Source organism: Schistocerca piceifrons, chromosome X, assembly GCF_021461385.2.
Source record: "Schistocerca piceifrons isolate TAMUIC-IGC-003096 chromosome X, iqSchPice1.1, whole genome shotgun sequence".
Taxonomy (NCBI): domain Eukaryota; kingdom Metazoa; phylum Arthropoda; class Insecta; order Orthoptera; family Acrididae; genus Schistocerca; species Schistocerca piceifrons.
Genome location: NC_060149.1, coordinates 667,586,867 through 667,608,776, shown reverse-complemented (window position 1 = coordinate 667,608,776; position 21,910 = coordinate 667,586,867). Strand labels below are relative to the sequence as shown.

The window sequence follows — 21,910 nt, the reverse complement described above, 5'->3', positions numbered from 1 at the left end:
CCCGTCGTTGTCAGAAGTTCTAAGCATTGCTCAATCCTTTGATGTGTCTTACGCTGCTGGTGTGCAAATAGACGCGTGGTGTGATGTAGGCGCTGTACAGTCAACTTTCAACACGGACAATTTGCCTGTTTCACAGGAGAACGAAGACGTGGCGGCAGTTCACTTGCGTAAACAACGTCGCGTTGGGCCGCAACGCTCGCAGCGAAGACAGCAACCACAGAAGCAGGTTCGTTCCGCACTTCCTTCTCGTCCACGTTGTTTCGTACAGCATGACAGGGCCGTGTGTCCAAAACGTTGGGCCACGTGTAATTCATGTAGGGAAAAAGGCCACATTGCTTCTGTGTGTCAGTCCCCTAAAGTTCCTGTCAACGAGGATGAGGCATTGGACATGGATGTTAACTGTGTGCTTTCTCAAACAAATAAGTTGTTCGTTACTGTTTGTGTTCTGGATAAAGATATTCGCATGCAAGCGGACACTGGCTCTGCAGTAACTCTCATTAATTCTTGCACGTATTTGGAGTTGGGCTCCCCTCCCTTGTCTCCTGTTACACAAAATCTGAGAACTTATAATAAACAGAAAATTCCTATCATTGGCCAATTTGATGCTTCCACTGCCTACAAGTCTGTTGTTAGGCCCCTCACGTTTTATGTGGTGGATCATGCGGGCACTGAAAACCTGTTCGGTTATGATGCTTTCCAGTTGTTCGGGTTCTCCATTGATGATGATGTGCACCTCATATCTGAGGATATTCCGTGTCAACAGCTGGAGGGATTGTGTTCTGAATTTTCGTCCGTGTTCTCTGCTGGTCTGGGTCATGACAAGGATTTTGAAGCCCACATTACTCTTAAACCTACAGCTCGCCCTAAGTTTTTCCAGGCACACCCTATTCCGGTAGCGTTGCATGCACCTGTCAACGCTGAGATAGACAGGTTAACAGCTTCAGGGATTCTCCTTCCTGTTACCTCCAGTGAATGGGCATCGCCAATCGTGGTGGTTTCTAAACCAAACGGGAGTCTGCGATTGTGTGGTGATTTTATAGCCACTGTCAACGTTCAGAGCCTCATTGACACTTATCCTCTTCGCCGTCCTGAGGAGTTATTTACCAAGCTCGCTGGGGGCCAGTTCTTTTCCAAACTTGACTTATCGGAGGCATACCATCAGTTGCCGTTGGATGCTTCTTCCAAGGAAATTCTCGTCATCAACACTCCTTGTGGGTTGTATCAGTACCAGTGGTTACCATTTGGCACCGCTAGCGCGCCGGCCATTTTTCAACGGTTTTTGGAACAGCTCACGGCTTCCGTTCCCGGCTGCATAAACTATCTGGATGACATTGTTGTCATGGGGGCCTCCACTGAGGAGCACCTTCACAATTTGCGTTCACTGTTTCGAGTTTTGCATTCAGCTGGGTTGAGGTGCAATCTGGACAAGTCACAGTTCTTCCAACGCTCCATTGTGTATCTTGGTTTCCACTTGTCACGTGAGGGTATATGTCCTATACGTCAGCACGTTGCTGCCATTAATGCTCTACCCCGGCCATCTACGATCAAAGAACTTCAGGCATTTCTAGGCAAGATTGCTTATTATCACAAATTCATTCCATCCGCGGCGGCGGTAGCTCATCCTCTGCATCAGCTGTTACGCAAAAACATCCCTTTCTGTTGGTCCGACGAGTGTGAGCAGGCTTTTGTCCGCCTGAAGGCTCATTTGCATTCGTCGCCTTGTCTTGCCACATTCCGTCCGGGTCAGCACTTAGTTCTGGCGCCTGACGCATCACAGTATGGCCTAGGGGCTGTTCTCGCCCATCGGTATGAGGATGGGTCGGAACGACCCATCGCCTATGCTTCCAAGACCCTCAACAATGCGCAACGGCGTTACTTTCAAATCAAAAAGGAGGTGCTCGCTATCATTTATGCTCTAAAAAAGTTCAGCGTTTTTTTGTATGGTTCTAAGTTTCACCTCATCACTGACCACAGGACGCTGGTCTCTCTGTTCAGCCCATCGGCGTCGCTTCCGGATGAGGCAGCTCACTGCCTGCAACATTGGGCCTTATACTTGTCTCGCTTTCACTATGAGATTCACTATTGCCCCACGGCCCAGAATGCCAACACTGACGCATTGTCGCAATTGCCGATGGGCCCCGACCCGGTTTTCAATCGTGATGAGGGAGAACGTCGTGCGGTCGAGGGTTTTCCCCTTACAGGTTCGCAGGTCATGTCGGCTACTGCGCGGGACCCGGTCCTGCGTCAGGTGATCGGTTTTGTTCAACGGGGTTGGCCGGACAGGACCAAGGGCCGGGCATCGGATCCCCTTCGCAACTACCATGCCTTGCTCCTTTGTCTGTCTGTCCATGATGGTGTTGTTCTTCTGGCCACGGATGGCGCATCTCCATGGGTCGTGGTGCCAGCCTCTCTTCACAAAGATGTTCTCAAACTGTTGCATGAAGGCCATGCAGGCGCATTTATTGGCCTGGTATTGATTTGGACATCGCCCACATGGTTGCTGCGTGTGGTCAGTGTGCTCAACAACTGGCTGCACCTCGTACAATGCCCTCTCCGTGGCCTGATCCGGCGCAGCCACGGGAACGGGTGCATGCTGACTTTGCCGGCCCCTTCCTCGGTACTTATTGGCTACTGTTGATTGTTCGATGTCTATCGCCCACCACTGCGGCGATGATGCTGGCTTTGTCCAAAATCTTTGCGCTAGAAGGTCTTCCATCCACGATCGTCACGGACAATGGCCCTCAGTTCTCTTCGCAGGCCTTCCGTGATTTTTGTACTGGACAAGGGATTCATCGTGTTACAGCACCACCCTTCCATCGGCAATTGAATGGGGAGGTCGAGCGCCTTGTCTGCACTTTCAAAAGCCAGATGAAAAAATTCCTTAGTGATTTTTCCACAGATGATGCTCTGCTGCAATTTCTGAGTTCTTATCGCTTCACACCTCTGGGTGATCGCAGCCCTGCTGAACTCTTGCATGGCCGCCAACCGCGCACTCTACTGCACCTGCTTCACCCTGTCAGGCCTGGTGCTGTGTCCCCTAGTGCGGGAGAATACTCGGTGGGCGCTGACGTGTGGGCACGAGGCTATGGATCTCGCCCTAAATGGATTCCAGGGGTGGTCAAGGCTCTTCGTGGCCGCCGGCTTTGTGAAATACGTACAGACGATGGCATGGTTGTTCGCCATTATGACCAGATGCGTCCACGAGTGGTGGCCATGCCGGTGCCACCGCCTCTTCCTTCGCCTCCACCAGCCCGAGAAGCCAGTCCTGTTGCTGCTGCCGATCTACCGTACGTGTTGATGCAGCCGACGTCGCTACCGCTCCCGAGTACGCCGGAACCGGCCCCAGTCACGACGCCGCCTTCTCTGGGACCCATCTCGCTAGAGCACACCCACAGGTCCACGACACCTATGGATGCTGCTCCGGAGTTTTCACCCATCATCTCATCCAGGAGGCACGTTCCACGCACGAGCTTCCGTCCTGTACATTTTCGACCATACTCTCATGTCTCTCCGCGGGATCTTCTCGGGGCCTCACAAGAAGCCATGGATGTCTCCGCACTGTCCATTTCTCCAAGGAAGTTAGTGGTTTCTTTTTTTTTTTTTTTTCCAAGGGGGGAAAAGTGTTGTGACAGTGCCACGGCATTTAACAGTGCCGCCACGACAGTACGTGCAAACGGCAATAGAGGCGCTCCGCAACTCGGCTGAGCACAGGAGCGCCACCTAGCTATGAACGGCGCCGGCCGCATGTCACAGCATGGCAGTCGAATAAGAGATACTGAGTTGTTATCATGTAACGAGCTATTGTTCCTAAGTGAGTGTGTTTGAATATCCACGCAATTATTGGAGATTAAAGGTTATAACAAGTTCAGTGGCACATGCTTCCATATGTTGCTCTACACAAAATTTTTTAGTTTCTAAATTTTTTACACTGTGGAAGCTTTTGACATATATGACAACTCCTCCTCTCATCATATGATCTCTATTTACATGTGCAGCTAATTTGTACCCATTGATGCTAACCTTTTGCATATCAGGGACAATGTGATGCTCAGACAGGCATAGTACATCTATTACATTCCCAGTTTCTATATCTTCTAAACAAAGCTCATCAATTTTATTCTTCAATCCCCCAATATTTTGGTGAAAAATACTAACATTATTTTTCACTTTACTTTTGTGAGTATCTTGAACTTTTTTAACATCTTTAATACTTGCCTGGCTGAGTTTCCCACTGGACACTGATCTTACACTAAAAAAGAATTTCCACCATGAGATGTAGTTCCCCCCCCCCCCCCCCCTTTAAATATCCTGCTATCAGCCCAGCCAGTTTACACTTCCCTTTCTTGTTGAGGTGTAGGCCATGTCTAGTATAGTCCCACCTACAGAGTGAATCAACAGGAACCACACCAATGTGTGACCCTGCACCAGATCCAAGTAGCCGTTTGAGGAAGTAGAAGTTCCCAGCCTGCCCATCTTGTAGACTTCTGAGGGCCCCATGTGAATGCTGCTTGGATGTGCTCAACATTTTCATCAGACATACATGACTGAACAGTGCTCGTCCCATTGTGTATGCAAACAACTTCCGAGAATTTTGTATGCCAGTCATTATTCTGCTTGTGAAGGAGCAGTTTCTTGGTGAACTGTCAGTGTAATGCACATTGCACTTGAACAATGGATTGACTTTGCACAAATTACAACACACAAGACGATTTCTCTTGTGGTATAGTTACCATATTACTAACAACAAACAACAGTACAGCTGTGTCAAAACTTTGAACGTTGCTCCATACAGTGACATATCCAATTGTTTCTGTCTTTCATAGTTTGCCTGTTGTCAAGAACTGAAATTTGTTCTCTCTTCTTGAATCACATTATGTATAGAGTGTAACAATATGACACTGACATACTTCAAGGAGTTGTAGAGGGTGTTCTGAGAGACAAGCTGAAGATAGGAATTCATGTACAGGATCATCATCACACTGCACTACACAGTTTTGAAATTATGTGGAACAGTTCTGCCACTAGGTCACCCCCTAGGTGCCAGCGACTCATTTGTACACCAACAGGCCACAGAGTGAAGCATCTTATCAACATTCAGGTCACTGAATGGTGTTGAATGTGTCCACACCTGTCACAATAGGTGCAGGAGCATACAAACTCAGGTTAATGGTGTTCCATTTGATGCACCTTTAAGACGAAGACTTAGAAAAACTGTGAATTCAAGTTATATCAGGGAAATGAATTTTTTATCTTTGACCAAAACTAACATCAGAGATAATTTTCTCCAATTACAATCTGTAACTGCCCAATCAGAACAAAGCTGAATTCAGAGTGTCAGATGTGATATATTTTCCATTATTCATATTGCCAGGCAATGAAAAATTCACAGCATGAAGAAATTTCTAAATATGCATTAAAGACTATGTTTAATAATGATATAAATTAAAATTTCAGTTTAATATTCCTGGAAAAAAGTCAGTGGTTTTTGAAGCCTCTATAAGCTTATGAACCAATTTTTATATATTGCAGTACTGAATCAAGGAAGTGATGCACATTTTCTTGAGGGAGAGGTCCAATGGTGTTCTAATCAGGGATCATTGTTCCTACGAATGCAAGAAATTAATTATTTTTCAGTTTCATTTTTGATATCAGTTTAAGGGGTCAAGGGTGGCTATCTCGTTGAATTATAAAGGAATATAAAATTCTTTGTAAAAATGAGATTTTTTGTCTTATTTTGATGCAATAACCCTAAATCCTATGACTAGGCCATTGCTGCACTTATTCAATGGACTAAATTCTGCAGCACACACCAATTCTTGTAATACCACCAGACATACTGATAGCTCAGTCAGTATAATTATGCATACATCTGGCAAACTTGTTAGGTATGGCACAGAAGGACACGTCTGCTGGTACCGGATAATGTGGCAAAACACCTGAAGCAGATAATGTGGACTGCCATGGGCTTACTTGTCACTAGCCAATGTTTACAGCAATCTTTCTGGTGTATCTGTTGACAATGGGCTTCTAGACTGTGAAGTGGACTTTGTTGTTACCTGCAGTCATGATTTGGCTAGCACACAAACTTACCTGTCTGCCTAATGCTACTATCTTCACTCACCACACAATTGACAGTTTTGTCTTCAGTGAAAGAAATGACAGCATATGAGGATCAGTTATGGTTTGTATTCAAGTGCTTTCTAGTCAAACCTACAGACAGTGTTCTTCTCCACTATCATGTAAGTCAGTCAACAAACTTCCAGAGTACCTGTAGTGACCAAAATGCATCCACCACCAGAAATCTTCTGTTTTGTGTAATTCCAGAAGAGTCAGGAACTATTTACTTTCTATGATTTATTTATACATAATTTATGATTAATAAAACCTGTTTGTTGTAGAAGCAGACACTAATCAGCAAAAGTTATTTGTAGATAGTAAAGTGAATGACATGTGAAACTTACATGTGCTGATTGTCCCTCCGTCTGATAGGATACATTATTAGAACACTGTGCTTTTGTATGGCCACAGAGACTAATGTTGAACAAATGGTAGTACTGTGCACCAGATGCAGTGAACAGACGACTGCCTTTGACCAGATATGTACTGAAATCAAATTAAAGACATTTAGGCAATAAGTAGACTGAATGAAAAACATTAGTATTTATGAAGGAAGTTTCAGATATTTGAAAGTATAAAGGCAGCCTTTTTAGTGCAAGTAATTGACTTCACCATTTTAGAAAATTTTATACAAGTACAGAAAAGATAGAGTAGGACCAAACCCTCATAAAGAGGCCACTATTAGGATATGAATATAAGAGGTTTACATACTCCCTTTAGAAACTTCTAAGATATGCAGAGGGTGCAGGTTTGCCAATGATTTGAATTGGGTCCTATTTTCAGGGACAGACATGTTAAATACATGTTCCACACCGATGAGGATCATCTCATTTTTGGGTCTACAGAACAAAAAGCTGAATCTACTCTAATCTAATCACAGTTATGTACATATATGAATGATCCATTAGATTTCAGGCATGCAACCAGTGAAACTCTGTTCCTTCACCTGAGTGGGGTGACTGGCTGAAGATAAAGTCTTTGCTATGGTCTTTTAAACATGCAGACTATTCCACTGCACATGAGGCCAAAGATGTACAAGTGCCAAAGATGTTGTTCAGTGGCAAAGATCATAAACTGAATCAGTGCTTTGCTGATGAAATTAGTGTGAAATTAGTTGTTGCACTATAATGACATCTCTGAGAGTTTATTAAAGGAATTGCTGAGTTCCATACTTTGTCCAGGATAAAACTGCTACCTCTGTTAATTAAATTCTTCACCAAACAAATTTCTACTGCTTTCTTCACCACTGACCCACAAAAATATGATGGTGAAACTATGATTTTGGTATTGCGATACCCCACAGAGTGACTGGTGTCAATGCAATGCAATGCCACAAATGATGTATTGGGATCTAAAAGGTGATGTATCTTTGGTGTTGTGTGCATCTTTCATGGACCATTTGTATCATCTGCCAGTTGTGTGAAACACCACATTTGCAGAGCATCAAGACATCTCTGACAGAACCTAGTTCTGTGTTCGCTGGATGGTGAAAAATCACTTTCATTTTGCTCTTAGTGAGGATCCAACCTATTTTAGCCGACAAAAGCCAAGGGTTTGAATCTTTCCATGCCATTTCCTTCACTCCTAAGGTCCACTATTAGCTTTATCCATAGTACCTTGTGTATCTGTCTTGGAAAGTACCACTTTGCTTCAAAAACTCCCTTTAAGTGTAGAAGCTCATCCCACAAAGCACTTCCATCAGCAATGCCATGTGCTCTCTGAACCAAAGTCCTGAGAACGCCCATTATCTGGGAAAGGTGGTAGCAAGTATTTGCATGTAAATACAACTCCATGCAAGTCAGTTTCTGATGAACTGCATGTCCCAAGTTGTCTTTGTGCCTTTGCACTGAATGATTGTTTTGGTTCAGGGCTAAGAGGAAGTTCTTAGAAAAATTTGAAACACGATTATGTCACCTATCTGACAAAAGAAGGTGAATAATAATTTGTGCTTATTTCAACAAATCAGTTGTTCGGAACCTGATCAAAAAGATGAGATAGAAATTTTATTTAACTCTTACACTCTCACTTGTAAACCTTCCCAGCAGAGTTGAGTAGGACAGTAGCACTTGAACAGACAAAATTTTTGCAGAAGAGGATTGGTCAACACAGGTTTCATCTCAGTTTCAAATGGGTTATCAGACCAAGGTGGCCACTAAGCCATAGTACCCAAAATGACAGCTCTAAATCAAGTGTTAACTAGGAAACCCATTAGAATAGTTAATGAGCTCACAACAGATCTATGCAGAAGGAAACTGCAAAGAATCAGCTGCAATGAAGTACTTGAAGTGCTGTATGTAAATTCCAAATTTAATTCATTTCTAAGTTAAATTCTCCCTACCCTTAATAGCTGTTTTCCAGTAGGATGATACAGTAATTAAAGATAATAACCAAATGGCCCATGATATCAAATATATAGTATGCCTCTTTAACACTCACTTATGAATGTAACAGAGAAACTTCATATAACTGGTTGAAAAGAAAAAGCATTGCAGTACATGTGACAGTCAGAAATTTGAGATCACTCCAACTACTTCTACAGGAATCTGAAAAAGAACTAGCTCTCTTAAAATAAAAGATTCTCAAAGGCTTGATAACATTACAAACAAAATATTAAAAGCATGTTCTTCTGATGAAACTACTGTACTCAACCATACATTGCTTTCTCAAGGTAACTTGACCTGGCTTCACATGGGTAGCAATAAGTATGTTAGCAATAGGTATGTATGGACAGATGACTTTTCTGCTACACAGACACAGTCTCTCCACTGAAACTGCCATCTGTAATGTTACAGACAGTGTATTAAAATATCCAAATGACAAAACTTCACCTACTGGGATTTTTTGTGATCTGTCTAAGGCATATGAGAGCGTAAATCACAACATTCTTTGGAGAAACTTAAAATGTATAGTTTTTGAGATATAAAAAAGAAAATAAACATTTGTAATATTATAGAGGAGAAGCAGTTAGTATGGTATGATAACATGAAGAGGTTCTTGGAGGAGAGTCTGCCATAAATAGCTTGGGAATGGGTTCCTGCAATGAGAAGCAAATGAGGTAGACCATAGAAAAGATGAATGAATTGAATAGAAGTTACTATGGCAAGAAGAAGTTTACAGAAGGGTGAAAGCCAAAATAGGAAGTTATAGCACTTTCAGTATGACAAATGACCTTTGTTTCTGTAAAAAGAAAATCCTCCTCATAAACAGATAGTCTGACACAGACTCAGCAGTATACAAAAAAATTGTTGCTACTTGATTTATTTTGATTGTTGCACATAGCTTTGTGTCCAAAATGTATGAAATGTCATATATCCAATAATGATGAGGTTTTAGTTTTCACATTTTTGTTTTAGTTTTCACAATTTTGTTAGTACAATCACTGTAATGTCCAGCACTGTAATTTTTTAAAGATTACTTTGAAAGTGATCGGAGATCATACTGCAGCCCATCAATGTTGAAGACACAGTTGGTAGTACAAGATACTCCATCGAGACTTGTTAGACCTGGTCCACAAGGTTGACATGATTCTTCACCATAAGCTAATGGATCTGTAACTGTGCTTCCAATGCGGCAATGAGTACATGCTGTAGTGTTAGGGTCAATGTAGTGACCTGGTGGGCATGGAATACACCCATGATCTTCAGTTCCCTGCAATTAATAGATATAAAAGTCAATCAAAATTAAAATTGTATGTATGCATATGTACTGTACAAGCCCCTCTAATAAGAATGAAAATCAAAATTCTAATATTTGAAACTGTATTTGATCATTAAATATAAAAAATGCTAATAAATATGGCTAAGAAGATATTGTACACAAAAACTGGTATCATGAAACCCACTAGACATGACAATAAATGGTAATGAATGACACAAATATAAAAATATTTCACACCTCATGTTGAATAAATAGCAATGTACAATATGCTGCCTTGCCAACAAAATAAGTGGCTCCACATCCAGGGACTCATAGAAAAGACAAATGAATATGCATTACTTATTATTAAATTTGATTTTAGAGTTTACATCCTAATCATAAATGGTAATGACTAGCAAAATGACCTGGCTTCACATGGGTAGCAATAAGTATGTTAGCAATAAGTATGTATGGACAGATGGCTTGTCTGGTACAGTGGTAATTTTATTTACAGGCCACTGCATAGAGTTATGATTAAAAGTCCAGAGAGCAACATTAACTGAACATCATCACTTTCATATAACTTACATGATGTAAGCAGCATGCTCCAGGAAAGTTTTCAGGAGGCATCAATCTTATGTGGTCCATATGTAGTGTGCATTGGGAGTGACATGTCATGGCACTGATGGAAGGAGCAAGCTACCACACCACCCTCTCCAGCCCAAATCAGTCTATTTGTTAGTGAAAAGTGCATCAAAATCTCTGCAGCAGTTTCTAAGATTACCCTGAACATATGGACAAAACCCACAGTGGGGGACTCCAGTTTATAAAATGTGCAAAGAAGATGAGATAAATAGAAGAATAGGTTCTGGTAGTAATGATTTCATCTGGTTCCATTACCTCCACTTCGTGTCCATAGTGGACAACACTGACTTGATCCATGAAGATGTTAGGCAGCAGAAGATGTACAAACCCCACAATGAAAAATCACAACTGGTTGTGCAACAATGAGAATGGTATCTTCAAGTGAGTAGAAAAGATCAAATGGACCCTCATGATCCCACAGCAGGGGCACACACTGTGACAGACATCATCATAATAATGAAGGTGAAGATAACTGAAGGAAACAACTCACATTGCTCTGTGAATAGACAGTGGCAGCAGTGGCACAAAAACAAATATGAGACAGGCTATGCAAATAATCAACAATGGTGTGAGCAATGGTTACGGAGCTGTAAACCAAGAGTGAGAATTTGTGAATCAGTGTGTTAGCGAAAATCGTATCAAAATGCCTATAGTAGTTCCTGGGACTATCCTTCGATACAGACAGGAAATGCAGTGGAGGACTCTAATATATAATGTGCATGGAAGATTTCAAGGAATTCTGCAGTTCACCACCAGATGGCAATGACAGATGCCATGACTTCTTTTCTTGTCCCTGTTGCAATTACTGGTAAGATCTGATGGAAGTCTATTGAAAACAAAATAATGCAGCCAGTTATAGGGCTGTTGTTGTCACACAGATGTCACATCGTGCTGTGTAACACTTCAATGGATATTTTATGGGACATCACAACCTCATCCTAAGTAATCAAAGCCCAATCTTGCATCATTTTACCAGTATTACTTTGCTTTGAAACAGTATAGATGCTGTTGGTATCAACATAAAATTTCAAGGAAAGTTTGAATGTGGAATGAGCAGTTCAAAAATGAGCGGTGATGCTTGTACTGACAGTGTAGCAGTCAGGCGGCCTTATGCTTGTCTCTGCTAGATGGCAAAAACATCATTTTTGCAATGAATGGGGCTTCAATTCATCACAGTTCATCCAATTAGGACAAAATGTTTATAAATTAGACACACAAACCTTCCTCATAAATCAGTCTACTTACTAATGAAACTGTATTAAAATCTTTACTGTAGTTGCTAAGATTATCTTGAACATACAGACAGAAGTGACCAAGAACTTTCATATATGTACATAGAAATGAAGGACATTCAATCAATTTTGGAATTATGATGTAGACAATGCAAGGTAATTACTATTTTATTTTAGCCTATCATTGTCATATCTACATCAAAAAGATAAAAGGTGATGTAGCTCTTCATTTGCTGAAGTATCCATTCATAGTCCATTTTTTCCTTTGGAAATATTTTCCCCATTATTGTTGCAGTGGTAAGGTCATAGACTTCATCTTTTTCAGCTGCAATGTAGTTTTTTGAACTCAAGTTTATTTAATTAATTTTAGAATGAAATTTTCACTCTGTAGTGGAGTGTCACTGACATGAAACTTCATGACAGATTAAAGCCTTGTGTCAGGACTGAGATTGAAACTCTGGACCTTCGCCTTTCACAGGCTAGTGCACTACTGACTGAGCTACCAAACCACAACTCCTGACCCGTCTTCACAGCTAATTAATTTTAGCTTACTAAGTGGTATGAAAATAACATTTATCTAAATGAAACTTTTGTCAGTTTTATTTTATTCTCTGCTCTTACACTCCACTGATACCAAAGCTATACACAGTTTTCATACAATGCTGATTATACAATTCAATTCTGCTAGTTATAAATTCCAGCAAGCATAACATTTCAGGATTTTGATGTTATGATGACATCCCAATTTCTTAACATTGTGTAGATTTAAATGATAGTGGGATGTTTTAATAAATAACTAAAAACAGCAAGTAGAAGCTGAGCAAGGGATGATGTTTATGGTGATGGTGGTGATGAGTGGAGCATCCAGCTGCCCTAAGTTTTGTTGCAGGTTTTAGAAACTATGTTTCCTCATTCAGTGCATATGAACTGATTCTAACAAATATTAACCAGCTAGAATGATGACTGTTCTCAGTATGTCATGGTGGCAGGAAAACACAAATTACAATTGCTGATTTTTTGTTTTATTCAAGAAATACTGGATACTATTTAAGGTTTTCTCCTTTTCACTTAATTGTATTTATCTATGAAACTACTGTAGTTCAGAAAAACAACTTCTGAATATAAACAGTTTCTTCCTCTTCTGTATGCTATCTGTAAATTTAGACAACAGTTGGTAATTTTTCATGTGACTTTAAAACAAGTGCCTACTGAGTCAATGAAATGTGCATGGCACTAATATAAATTTTAAGATTTACTAGGAACAAGTCATGTGCATTCATGATGAAAGAGTCCTACTGTATGGCCTAAAAAATCCAAATTCTGATTATGGGTCACTTAATTAGCATATTGGAGCTGAACCCTGTTTAAGGTAAACCCTCATCTAAGGAAAAAATATTTCAGTCTGAGAAATTCATCAAAAAGTGGTTTTAATCTACACAAAATAGGTTATAAAATGCTTTTTGAAAGTATGTTGCTATTAAGGCAATTTTGAAGCCACACTTACAAGAATTGGCATTTGGATTCTTGGTCAGAAATAAGGAAATGGATATTCCAACATTTTTGGAAATTTACCACCTATTCAGGTGAAATAGTGCATGAAAGGTTTTCGGAAATAAATCATTATTAAAGACCTGCTAAAGCATTTTTAAAGCTACATATACGAAAATTGGTATTTGACTTTTTGGTTACAAATAAAAAATAGGTGGTTCAGTGTTTTTGGAAATTCAGCCTCTAAGGGGGTGAAATAGGAGAGCAAATGTTTTATGAAATATTTCATTATGAACAAATTTTCAAAGCTAAGTCTATGAAAATTTGCATTTCGCTTCTCAGTTAGAAACAAAAAATACATGTGTCACTGTTTTTGGAAATTCAACCCCCAATAGTGTGAAATAGGAGGTGAAATGTTTTATGAAAGTATTTCATTGTGAAAGGATTTTTAAAGCTAAATCTGTGAAAATTGGCATTTGGATACTTAGTTAGAAATGAAAGAAATATCTGTTACATGGTTTTTGGAAATTCAACCCCTAAGGACGTGAAATAGAGCCAGACTAATTCACTGACTAATCATCGTCCAGCCAAAACAACTAAGGATAGAAGGTTGAAATATGGTGAGGGTGTGGATCTTATACTGTAGGTATTGTTTAAGAAGGGATAGTTTGAAATTCCATTCCTACAGGGGGTTAAATAAGGGATGAAAGACTTTTTGAAAATATGTTGCTATTAAGGCAATTTTGAAGATAAAACTATGAAAACTGGTATTTTGCGTTTAGGTTAGAAATACTTGTTTCAGCATTTTCAGAAATTCAAGTATTAAGTGGCTAAAATAGTGGCTGAAAGTTTTTTTAAAATAATTTATTCTTCTTCTTCTTCTTCGTTTCACCCAACTTTGGGGTACGTTGAATCAATCACTTCTGTGTGTTCTGTGCCTTTCTTTTCGCCCAGTACTGTTTCATTCTTTCTGATCTTGCTTTTCTTTCCTCATCAGAGATGACAATCGTTCTTTTCTTTCTATTTTGGAGCTGGAATCCCTCTTTTCTGTCTTTGCTTATCATTTTTGCGGTCCTGTCTGTGAGCATTTTTTCTGTGATGTGTAGTTCTCTTAAGTCTTTCTCTGTTTGGATAAACCAATTTGGTTTGGATTTTTTATTCCTGAAGCAGTCAAACATTCTTTTTGTAAGTCTATTTGGGTTCATTCTGAGAATGTGCCCATAAAACTCAATTCTTCTTTTCCTCATTGTATCCAAAAGTTTTTCTGTGGTTTTGTAGAGTGTTTCATTTTTGGTATGAATTAGTTTGTCGTTATGAAATTTGGGGCCTAAAATTTTTCTCAATATTTTTCTTTCTTTGATCTCTAGCCTTTCAATTGGGCCATGGTTAGTGATAGATAATGTCTCAGCTGCATATAGTGCTTCTGGTTTAATGACAGTGTTATAATGTTTTATTTTTGAATTCCATGGGAGGGACTTTTTATTATAAGTATTTTTAGTAAGCTGAAAGGCTAGTTCAACTTTGTTTCTTCTTAATTCTATTGCTTTTTTCTCAAGGGCGTTCCAGCTAATCCATTCACCAAGATATTTGAATTCTTTAACAATTTCGATCTTTTGGTCTCTTACTTTAAGATATTTCATTGGCTTTTTTATATTTGTGATTATTTTGGTTTTTTCAAAAGAAATTTTAAGGCCTATTTTCTCTGCTTGTTTCTGTAATTCGAAGATCTGTTCTTTGGCTTCTTCCCATGTTTCAGCTAGTAGGGCCATATCATCTGCAAATGATAGGCAATTAACCTTGAAGCCTTTGTTTTTTGTTCCTAGTCAGATTCCACTATTGATTTTCTTGTTCCATTCTCTTACTATTTTTTCTAGGGCACAGTTAAATAACAATGGAGAGAGTCCATCACCTTGTCGTACTCCAGTTTTTATCTCAAATAGGTCTGAGAGTTCTCCCATAAATTTAATTTTGGAGTATGTGTTGGTGATGGTTTCTCTAATTAGGTTTGTAGTTTTATTGTCTAGGTTCAATTCTTTTAATATGGAGATTAGAGATTCCCTGTCTATGGAGGCGTACGCCTTTTGAAAGTTAATGAATGTGATGACATACGCTTTTGCTCTCGATTTTTGGTAGGCCATAAGATTTTTGAGGTTTAGAATTTGTTCTGGGCAGGATCTTCCCTTTCTGAAACTTTCTCCAAGTTGACAATCTAGCTGGGGTTCTGCTCTGTTCAAAAGGACTTTAGACAGTATTTTGTATGTTACGTCAAGGAGCGAAATCCCTCTGTAATTGTTGGGGTCTGTTCTGGATCCCCTCTTATGAATTGGGTGAATGAGGGCCATCTTCCATTCATCCGGAATTCTTTCTGTTTTCCATATTTCTTCAAATATGTTTTGGAGAGATTCTATGGCATTTCTATTGACATTTTTCCACAGTTCAGCTGTAATTTGGTTCTCTCCCGAAGCCTTATAGTTTTTGAGATTCAAAATGATTGATTGTAGTTCCTCGACGGTGGGTGGTTCTGAGTTAGGACTTGTTGAAGTTGAGTTGCTGAAATCCATTTTTTCAATTGGTTCTTTACAGTTGAGAAGGTTTCTGAAATATTCCCTCAAAATTTTGCAATTATCCCTGTTGTTGTGTGCAATATTACCATTTTTATCTTGTAATTGGAGTGTCGGTGGGCTGTACTTGGTTATTTTTTGTTTAAAAGTTCTGTAAAAGCTCCTAGTCTTGTTTTTGTTGAAGTCTTCGTTGATCTGCAAAAGGAGTTGATCTTCTTGTGCTTTTTTAATTCTTTTGAGGTTTTTACTCACTAGTTTTCTTACACTCAGGAAATTTTGCCTATTATATTCATTTTCCTGAGATTGCATCTGTTGCCATGCTTTCTTTCTTTGCTCAATAAGTTTGTCACATTCCTCTGTCCACCATGCGTGTTTTTTGATTTTGGTTATAGGTGCTATTTGTTCAGCTTTGGTTAGTAGGCTTTCCTTCATTTGATCCCAATTTTGGTTCCTTATATCTTGAGTCGCAAGGGGAAACTCCTTCAAATTCATTATCTTTTCTGGATCGTATCTTCTGCTTTTGGGTTTACTGTTTCTATCTTTCCTTTTGGGGATAATTTTGAGTTTTATTTTAGAAAGATAGTGATCAGAATCCAAGTTTGCTCCTCTGAGTACTTTGACATTTTGTATTTCTGTATGGTGTTTCCATTTTATCGCCACATGATCAAGTTGAAATTCACCCAAGTGTGGGTTTGGTGAGGTCCATGTCTTCTGTTTTCTGGGTAGTCTCTTAAAGGCTGTGGATTTCAGGATCAAGCCATGCGCTTGGCAGAGTTCTACTAATCTGACTCCATTTTGGTTAGTTCTATTGTGCGCTGGGTAGTTTCCAACAATATTTTTGTATTTCTTCTCTTTTCCTAGTTGAGCATTGAAGTCCCCCGTAAGTATGATGTTGTGTTTGTCTGGGATCTTTTGCACCGTGTCATCTAGTTGTTCCCAAAAACGTTCCACCTTTTCCTTATTTTTCCTATTGTCTTCATTTATGGGGGCACGTGCATTCACAATTGTGTATACTCTATTAGCAGATTTAAAAGTGAGTGTGGAGAGTCTTTCCGATTGTGATTGAAAGCTGATAATGGAGTCTAAAATACTTTTATCTATAATAAAGCCCGTTCCGAGGTGGGGTGTGTTTTTCATTATTCTTTTGCCTACCTTTCCTTTGTATATTCTGAAACCTCCGGAATCAAAATTGTTTTCATCTATGTATCAAGTTTCTTGTAGTGATGTTATGAGTATTCTATGATGTTTGAGGGTATCTGTAAGATGTTTTAATTTTCCTGTTTTTAAAAGAGAGTTTACATTGAAAGTAGCTATGTAACTTGTTTTTTTACATTTCAATTTGCTTGATGTCTTATCATGTCCCGATTCATCTCTGTGCAATGCTGCAGACTCCCCAGAATCCGATAGTCTGCTTGTGCACCTTGGTGCGGTGGATTGTCCACCTGGGGTAATTTGTTTCACATTACACTCTTCCATGATTGATAGTATTATGTAAGGGGTGACTCTTCGAGCCACAAATTTACAACCACGGTTGTTAGCCCTGGAGGTTTTTCCCAGCCGCCCCTAACCTGGGGAACAGACGCTGACCAAAGACTGCCCAATGTGAGACAGTCGCCTTTGGATTTCTGGTCCTGTGTTGGTCCACGGGTGGTATTTTATTTCCCACCTACCCTACATATCTGTAGAGCTTTGCCCTATCCGCCACCTGGGGACGCGCCCGGTAGGGGAACAGGTTATTATTAAAGAACTATTAAAGCATTTTCAAAGTTACGTCTATGAAAACTGGTATTTGACTTGTCCATCAGAAATAAAAATATATATTTTTAAGTTGATAGAAATGGTTGTAGTTTTGTCATAAGTTGCACTGTGAAGTGTCTAATTTTTATTTTTTGATAGTGACTAGTTTTGGACACCTGTGTCGATTTTCAAACTATCTGTGCTATAAGTGTGACAAATACAATGATAGGCCATGTACAGAAACTACCCTGCAGTTATCAAAGTGGTATATGGCTGACTTAACAACAGCAAATTACACCAAATAGGTCAGGCATTAGAGAACCACCTATTTTTCACTTGCAGCATGCTGCAAGTGTTTTTGGAAATGCAGCCCCCTAAGGGAGAGAAATAGAGGATGTAAAGTTTTATGAAATTATTTCATTATGAAAACATGTTCAAATCTAAATATATGAAAATTTATATTTGGCTTCTCTGTTAGGAAATTTTTAAAAAATCATGTTTCCCTGCTTTTGGAAATTCAGCCCCTTAGGGGGTGAAAGAAGGGTGAAAATTTTTAATACAATATTTTCTTATATCAAAAATTTGTTTAAACTTAAATCTGTTAAATCTGATGTTTCACTTCACAGTTAAACATAAAGAAATATGTGTTATGGGATGAAAGTTTCTATGGAAATATCACAACAAGAATAAAAAAGACATGATTAACAAAAACCTTGGACCCCAGCTACCAGAATCACTTTTTGGTCAGACTATGCTTCTATGGCCTTAATTGGTGTGAAAAGTTTAGAAGGTTTTGCAATTTGTGAAAAACAGAAGAATCTGATTAAATTAAAAGAAAAAAAATCTGTGCAGACTATACAGAGTACACGAGAAGTACTTGAAACAGTCCAGACAGGTAGTTATTTAAGAAAAATGAAAATAATATTGATTTTTAGATTCATTGGCAACTAGAACAATTGACACTGTGGAGATGGTATTTAATTACCTGATGACAAGGTAAACAAGTTGAGGCTCCTCCATCAATAGTATTTGTCACATTAATGGAATAAATTTTGGCAATATCATCTTCCAACATTTCTTCATTACTGTCTTCATCTAGTGGAAGTTTTTGAAATGCCCAGCTAAATGTGTATGAATCATTCTGCATTAAGGCGAGCACAAAGTCTTGTCTAGGTTGCGATTCAGTCCACCTTTGAATTACAGAGAGTTCTTTCGAATCAGAACCCTGAAAAGAAAATGGTAAAAAATATTAGTTATTTCATCATGGATAGGCTGATGGATTAGAATAATTTTGCATGCAATTCTTCTAGGTTTTAGACTGTGTCAGAAATGATGCTCTAACATACTGGTCACTGCTACAAGTGACTTTCATCAGGACAAAATACATATTACAGCACTACACACCCTGACAGAAAACACTAGTAATTGTGGCCGAACCATTGGTTCATCATTTTACAACTTGACATGGTCTACAACCCAGAAGAATTTTATGGAAATTAACTCTGGCCATGAAAGTCTTTGATCTTAAATTAAAATAAAAGAATATGAATTATGCTGTGTCATACCATCAGTTTTCATAAACCAGATTTGTAAGTAAGAAGACATTTCTCATGAACATTGCTAAAATGTCACTCGATAACATCACACAGCTATTTACAACGTGATTCTAAGTAGTCTTTCTTTGTGTTGAAGAGTCACTAATTTTTCACTCTCAGCCACAGACAAGACAGTTTTTGTGCATGTTGTGCTTATATAGACAATGATAATGACAGGTGATTGAGGCATATAGTGTTATAGTTTCATAGCCATGTTCATACATTTTGTTGTTAATTAATTTGTAAATTTTTTACATTAAAAGCCTACCTGCATGAAAACAAATTCACATTTGCTTCTACATATGAGTTCAAAAGAGAATGAAATGCTTCCAACTTCAAGATGATGGTCGGAACTGAATCCTCCTTGGCTTCTAAAACCAGCAACATTTAATGAAAGAAGCAAATATGCACCATAGTTTTGGTTGTGAGCAGAGTGAATATATGATCCAGCACACTGCCATCCAAGTCCATTGCTGCATCGGGTACCTGATGAACAATATAAATATTTTAAAATAAATACACTAAATGGGGCAATTTGTCTGATGTATAATTACATGAAATACCTACATCTACCTCTACATTTATAAATATTATTAAAGTAGACTAGATGTTACTGATTTTGGTTACACAATTTTACATATTAATGTATATAACTGAAAATCAAAATTGAAATGTTAATCTTATTACAATAGTAGAATTGATCTACATATTACCTTGAAAGGCAACAAAAGAAGACGTAAAAGGAAGGAAATGTACTGTTATGGAAAATGATTATGTCTTGATAAAGTATTTTGTCAAAAATACAGTTTCTCATATGGAGATAACGAGGCTATGTTTTTCTGCAGGAGGGAAAAAAAACGAAATACAAGTGTATATTCACAAAAACGAAACACATCATATGCATAAGGGAAAACTGTGTCATAATAATGGATTGATTAGTAAAATAAAAAGGGACACCCTAACATTGAGAATAAGCCAATAAATTTTAATATTCAATGAATATCAAAAGCAAACTGAAATTCCTTTCAAATAGACTAATTTTTTCTAGCACATAATTACAATCCATATGCAAAAACTAAATAATATTATATTTTCCAAACTGAATACAACTCTGCATGCATGCTCCACTCAAGTATGTTACACAGTGCTGTTGACTGGACCACCCTGTTGGAATACAACTCTGCATGCATGCTCCACTCAAGTATGTTACACAGTGCTGTTGACTGGACCACCCTGTTGGAATTTATATTTACACTTAATAGTCTAAATAAATACATCTACAGGGTGTTTCAAAAATGAATTTACTACTTTAAAATTCATATAAACTTATTGAAATAAGATATAGAGCCGGGTTTAGTGTTATTTTGTAGGGAAACACATCAAGTTTTTTTACCTTAAACTAAAGATGTGTGGATGGATATGTGTGTGTGTGCGCGAGTGTATACCCGTCCTTTTTTCCCCCTAAGGTAAGTCTTTCCACTCCCAGGATTGGAATGACTCCTTACCCTCTCCCTTAAAACCCACATCCTTTCGTCTTTCCCTCTCCTTCCCTCTTTCCTGATGAGGCAACAGTTTGTTGCGAAAGCTTGAATTTTGTATGTATGTTTGTGTTTGTTTGTGTGTCTGTCGACCTGCCAGCACTTTCATTTGGTAAGTCACATCATCTTTATATATATAAAAACAAAGATGAGGTGACTTACCGAACAAAAGCGCTGGCAGGTCGATAGATACACAAACAAACACAAACATACACACAAAATTCAAGCTTTCGCAACAAACTGTTGCCTCATCAGGAAAGAGGGAAGGAGAGTGGAAGACGAAAGGAAGTGGGTTTTAAGGGAGAGGGTAAGGAGTCATTCCAATCCCGGGAGCGGAAAGACTTACCTTAGGGGGAAAAAAGGACAGGTATACTCTAGCACACACGCACATATCCATCCACACATACAGACACAAGCAGACATAATTGTGTTCTCTGTAAGACAAACACAGTTTTGCATTCAGCAAATAAGTAACGGTAATAATTCATCGCTGAAAACTACCATCTGGCTGGATGCAAGCTGCACTCATCATTTTCGGCATTTCTGTCCAATGGAGTATTTGGTAACCATAATTTGGAGTGGTGTTTGGCGGACATCTTTTGCAACCTGTTTTTCCATCTGAATACATTTCTTTTGGACAGAATTCACACGTAGAACCATTAACATACTCCATCCCAGGATTGCATGGTGGACACGCTTGTTTCTCCCTTGGTTCAGGCAACTGAACAGCATTTATAACATCATCACGACAAATCTTTGGCTGCAACCACTGGTATACATGTTGTGTCTGAAAGGAAAAGCAAATCAAGTTAAACAAATTTCACAAGATGAGACATTACAAAATTCAGTGAACTAAAAATTTCTGAAAGAAGTGAGTGTATTTACTAGTAAGTACACATAATTCTTTCATACATTGTATTGAGACTATACAACTAGCAATAAATAAAAGTAAAAAAGATGGGAAAAATAACACAAAATAAATGTTAGAACCTATAAGAGGTACAGGAGTCATCAGCATGTAGTTTGATTTTTTGCTATGACAGGGATTACTCTATTAAAACTGGTAAACCATTGCCTTTGACTGATATGTGAACTGACTCGCCCTAATGTTATGAGGCAGGGGTAAATTTTAATGGCTAATCCAAATTGTAGAGTAACTACATATCAGATTTTACACACACACACATACACACACACACACACACACACACACACACACACACACACACCACACACAATGCACTGCAAGAAAAACTTTCTTATAGAATATCACATGCACATTAGTAATGTGTATTGCTAGGTAACTATGTCTAATTTCCATTGTTCGCAACAGATTAAAGAATCTGAGATACCACTAATGT

The 21,910-nt window shown here is 38.7% G+C and overlaps 1 protein-coding gene across 1 annotated transcript in view; it reads right to left on the bottom strand.

Moving 5' to 3' along the window:
• LOC124723039 (endosome/lysosome-associated apoptosis and autophagy regulator family member 2-like) overlaps positions 1-21,910 on the bottom strand; it is a 233,061-nt gene that overhangs the window by 34,835 nt on the left and 176,316 nt on the right. The window contains exons 7-11 of the mRNA XM_047248213.1: positions 21,051-21,336; positions 19,280-19,497; positions 18,402-18,641; positions 9,533-9,765; positions 6,462-6,603 (exon numbers count right to left, since the gene is read on the bottom strand). Of these exons, the coding sequence (XP_047104169.1) occupies positions 6,462-6,603; positions 9,533-9,765; positions 18,402-18,641; positions 19,280-19,497; positions 21,051-21,336 (1,119 nt within the window). The remainder of the gene's footprint in view (positions 1-6,461; positions 6,604-9,532; positions 9,766-18,401; positions 18,642-19,279; positions 19,498-21,050; positions 21,337-21,910) is intronic.